The sequence below is a fragment of the Sinocyclocheilus rhinocerous genome, unplaced genomic scaffold, assembly GCF_001515625.1.
Source record: "Sinocyclocheilus rhinocerous isolate Xijiao unplaced genomic scaffold, SAMN03320098_v1.1 scaffold1243, whole genome shotgun sequence".
NCBI lineage: Eukaryota > Metazoa > Chordata > Actinopteri > Cypriniformes > Cyprinidae > Sinocyclocheilus > Sinocyclocheilus rhinocerous.
The window spans coordinates 782,903-787,466 of record NW_015626033.1 but is presented as its reverse complement, the minus strand read 5'-3'; the positions used below and the strand labels follow the sequence as shown (position 1 = coordinate 787,466).

The window sequence follows — 4,564 nt, the reverse complement described above, 5'->3', positions numbered from 1 at the left end:
GTGATGCTTTTTTCAGGATTTATTGATGAATGAAAACTAGGGCTGCACGATTAATCGCATGCCATTATCATGCGCATCTCGTCAGTAAAGCCGGTTCTGTGATTAATAGTAAATCTCCATCACGTGCTTTCAGATGGAGCGGCATTTAATACACCGAGTGAATGATAGTGTATATCAAACCTGTATTTTTCAGAGAAATAATTTCCCAAACTACATAAGACTTTTCTTTTCAAGATTTGTTCTTTTTATAAGGTTTTCCATTTCATGACGATCTTTATGCCTCTCAGGAAATATTAAAATCAATATTTATTCTGAAATTCAAAACATGCTCAAAAATGCTCAGACATAGAAGAGGTGTATTTAATTAATTGTATGTATGAATGATATTTTTATTGTTTCTTTGCGTAAATTAATAGATTTCAGACAAAAAATTGAGCATCTTGTCATTGATTCATATGCTGAGTGTTATGAGCTTATACTTGAAACCTGGCATTGTGTACTGCAAATATTAATGGCTCTTAGAAAAATTGCTTGTCTTGTTCCTCAGTAAGTCGCTTTGGACAAAAGCATCTGCTAAATAAATGTAAATGCTGAGATTTATTTGAGTGTTTTCTTTGAGACTGTTGTTATATAACCTAATCTTATGAGGATTGTATGAGTATGAATGTCAAGAGTCATTGCTGAACCTGACGTATTATTCTCCTGGATCTCAGTCTCTCTCTCTCCTCTCAGGTTTTCAGGTTCTGGTGTGGTAGAATTGCAAGTAGCAGCTCAGGTGCTTCACGTATTGTTTGTGGTTCTGCCGGTGCTTTGGGCTCTGGGAATGCTCTCGCCGCTGGACGCTCTTTTGCTCTGGGCCATGGAACAGACCTTAGTGCACGGCCTGGGTGGGTCAGCCATGTCCACCAACATCAGGTGAGCAATAAATCTGATCTCATATAACCAGACTAACTAAGTTTGGTCTACATTGCAGTCCTTTCTGGTGAAGGCTTGCACTCTTTAATCAGACTTCTATTGTGTGCGATCCCTTTAACTATGATCTTCTGTTTTTCTTTTTTTTCACTGGACGCTCTTTCGCTCTGGGCCATGGAACAGACCTTAGTGCACGGCCTGGGTGGGTCAGCCATGTCCACCAACATCAGGTGAGCAATAAATCTGATCTCATATAACCAGACTAACTAAGTTTGGTCTACATTGCAGTCCTTTCTGGTGAAGGCTTGCACTCTTTAATCAGACTTCTATTGTATAAAAGTCAAGTGTGCGATCCCTTTAACTATGATCTTCTCTTTTTCTTTTTTTTCAGGCTCTTGGTGATGCTTCTGTCATCTGTGTGTGTTGCCATCTGTACCTTCTTCATTCCCTCCTCATTGGGTGTGGTTCTGTTCACTGTTGCAATGGGTTACCTCCTCAGCCAGGACCTGACCCAGCTGCTGGTGCTGGTGAAGGGCACATCTCCGACCTTGGGTTTGGGCTGGTGGGGACTTCCTCTTTCCCTGATGTTCATTATAGGAGCTTTGACTGAGGCTGGACTCCTTCATCAGCTTTACTTCATCAACTCAGGGAATCTAACGTTGGGTGTGAATTCTATAGAGCACTGGGAGTCTTATATTGTAGCCCCAAGCCCACAGGAGGTGGTCGGCTGGATCCTTATAGCTCTGTTTCTTCTCACTCGTCTGCTGAGAGAGCTCCAGGGGGCGTGTGTGCTGGGAGGTGCCATGCTCAACCCACTGTACCCCAAACGGGTCACGACTGCCCAGGCTTTCAGGCAGAAGACCCGAGGTCTGCGTGTCGCAGGGATCATCCGGAGGATCCTATTGAACCTCGGTGAGGAGATGCTTGCACTGTACCAACTAAAGAAACAATCCTTTGTCTTTCTGTTTATCTGTATAGTCTGTTGCAGGGAGATGTTGACTTGGCATTGATAACACATATGGATGCATGATATATATCAATGCTACATTGGTTATTTGTTTGATTATCAAGTTTTTTAAATGTATCGCTACTTGTCAGTATTGGGAATTTTACAATAAATATTTAATTGTACATGCACCTAAAAATGTAAGTGTCATTTTTTATAATTTAACATTCACTGAAACTTAATCTTTAAAAAATGCTTTATAATAATTAAAAATAAAATATTACTTAATAATTTAATACTACTGTTAAGCAAGTCTCAAAATTAATAACATACTGTACATTGAAATGTTGTGAGTGTTAAATTTTGTAGCAATTCGAATTATGGAGTTTTTATTGCTTTTTTTATTTTGACAAAGTACAGAATTCATATTATAAAAAATGAGTTTATAAAATTAGTATGTATATACATATATATTTCATTGGTTTATCAGTACTGATGAAAACTTTTAAATGGGTGCATCTCTGCCAGCGCATAATTCTGTTATGTGTGCATTTAATGTGAATTTTCGTATTTGACTTCACAGCGAGTCCGCTGGCGATGATTGCGTTTTTGTCTGTGGATGAATCTCTAGAGAAAGTGCACACGGTCTCTCTCGCCATTGGCTTCACACGGGCATTCAGGATGGTACGTAAGTTTATTGTTACACCTTCTTGAAGCAATATGAGGACATGAACAGCACTCTTTCACCAAAATACCCCCTTGATCTTTGGCCCCTGACTCTTTGGCCTTTGGCACGGCAGGTGTGGCAGAGCTCTGAGGCTGCTTTGCTGCAGATGGTGTTGGTGGTGATCATCAGACTTGCAGGGGGGCACAGAGTCGCACGCTGGAATGAGTTGGGCACTACAGTGCAGCTGATACTGGTGAGCCAAACCTAACTAAATGCATTTACTTTAATAAAATTGCAGGGATATTTGTATAATAACACTTTTCTTATCCATCCCCTTTTCTGGCAGGTCTCTCTAGTTGTGAATCGTGTATCTCAGTTTGTATGTAAGCTGAGTTTTGCTCTTACGGTGTTGATCACGTCCTGGACAGAGAGTAAACAGCGTCGTCAGTCGGCGGGAACTCTGCTAGCACTCAATGCTGCTCTGTTCCCAGTTTTGCTAGGTGTTGTGGCTCTCTCTGCCCTTCTGTCTGCCCCTCTCCTTCCTCTCTTCACACTACCTGTGTTCCTGGTGGGATTCCCCAGACCACTGCGCTCGTGGCCGGGCACCCCAGGCACTGCCTGCCCTTGCCCAGATTCTGTATATTACCAGCAGCTCTGCAAAAGACTTGCATCTGCTATCAGACCTGCATTTGCTAGTGGTGCATTTGGTGAGTGAGACCAGCTGAGAAACATATTGCTGATCTCTAGCACAGTCTCCGCTCAGAATCATATTTTAGAATGTTTCTCTAGCTCAAACAGTAGAGCATAGCGCTAACAATGCCAAAGTCATGGGTATTTTAAGTCACTTTGGATTAAAGGATACATTAAATTGGCCCAAAGTGACAGTTTACATTACTCCCACCCAAAAAAAATTAAATGTTCTTTTGAATTTTCTATTCATCAAAGAATCCTAAAAAAATTATCATGGTTTCCACAAAAACATTAAGCAGCACAACTGTTTTTAAGATTGCTAATAATAAGAAATGTTATTTGAGCACCAAATCTGTATATAAGAATGATTTCTGAAGGATCATGTGACACTGAAGACTGGAGTAATGACTGCTGAAAATTCAGCTTTGCCATCACAAGACAAATTAGCATTTTAAAGTATATTACAATGCAGAAATCAGCCATTTAAATTCACAATATTTCACAATATTACTGAACATAGGAGACTTCTTACAAATAGATTAAAAAAAGCAATTTACCAACCCCAAAATTAAATAGTAGTGTAAATGTAAATATTTGCTAAGAAAAGCTGCCAATTTAAGATAAAGACATAAATTACATAAAAGCCATTGTATAAGCATTACAGAAAGTGGATTTAGAAGCCGATGGCCTTTATTGTTTGTTTTTATTATTGCTGTAATGTACAGGTTAAGGAACATTATTAAAGCTGCAGTCCATAACTTTTGGTGCTCTAGCGGTTAATAAACAGAACTGCGTGCATCTTGTGGAAGAACATTGTAGCCGGAGCTACTTCTCTCTGTTTATGTCTATGACGAATCACGCAGGTTCTGGGCTACTCCGCAGCCGTTCCACCAGTACCAGTCTGAAATAGTCCGAATATAAACACTTATTATAGGTGTACCGTAGTGATTCAGGACAAGCCAAAAACACGGTTTGGAAAATGGATTCATGATGTACTCGCTTATATGATTTTTTGTAAATTTTGAACACAAAAAAAGTTACGGACTGCAGCTTTAAATAATAACTTGTAAAAAATAGCAATGCATTTGTTAAAGGGGTCATATGATGCTGCTAAAAAGAACAGTATTTTGTGTATTTGGTGTAATGAAATGTGTTTATGCGGTTTAAGGTTCAAAAAACACATTATTTTCCACATACTGTACATTATTATTTCTCCTCTATGCCCTGCCTTTCTGAAACGCGTCGATTTTTACAAAGCTCATCGGTCTGAAAAAGCGAGGTGTACTCTGATTGGCCAGCTATCCAGTGCATTATGATTGGCCGAATACATCAAGCGTGTGACGGAAATG

At 39.6% G+C, this 4,564-nt stretch overlaps 1 protein-coding gene across 1 annotated transcript in view; it reads left to right on the top strand.

The window, feature by feature from the left end:
• Positions 1 to 4,564, top strand: part of pcnx4 (pecanex 4) — a 20,695-nt gene that overhangs the window by 5,940 nt on the left and 10,191 nt on the right. Inside the window, exons 3-7 of the mRNA XM_016511030.1 lie at positions 733 to 915; positions 1,304 to 1,824; positions 2,442 to 2,542; positions 2,659 to 2,778; positions 2,872 to 3,232. Of these exons, the coding sequence (XP_016366516.1) occupies positions 733 to 915; positions 1,304 to 1,824; positions 2,442 to 2,542; positions 2,659 to 2,778; positions 2,872 to 3,232 (1,286 nt within the window). The remainder of the gene's footprint in view (positions 1 to 732; positions 916 to 1,303; positions 1,825 to 2,441; positions 2,543 to 2,658; positions 2,779 to 2,871; positions 3,233 to 4,564) is intronic.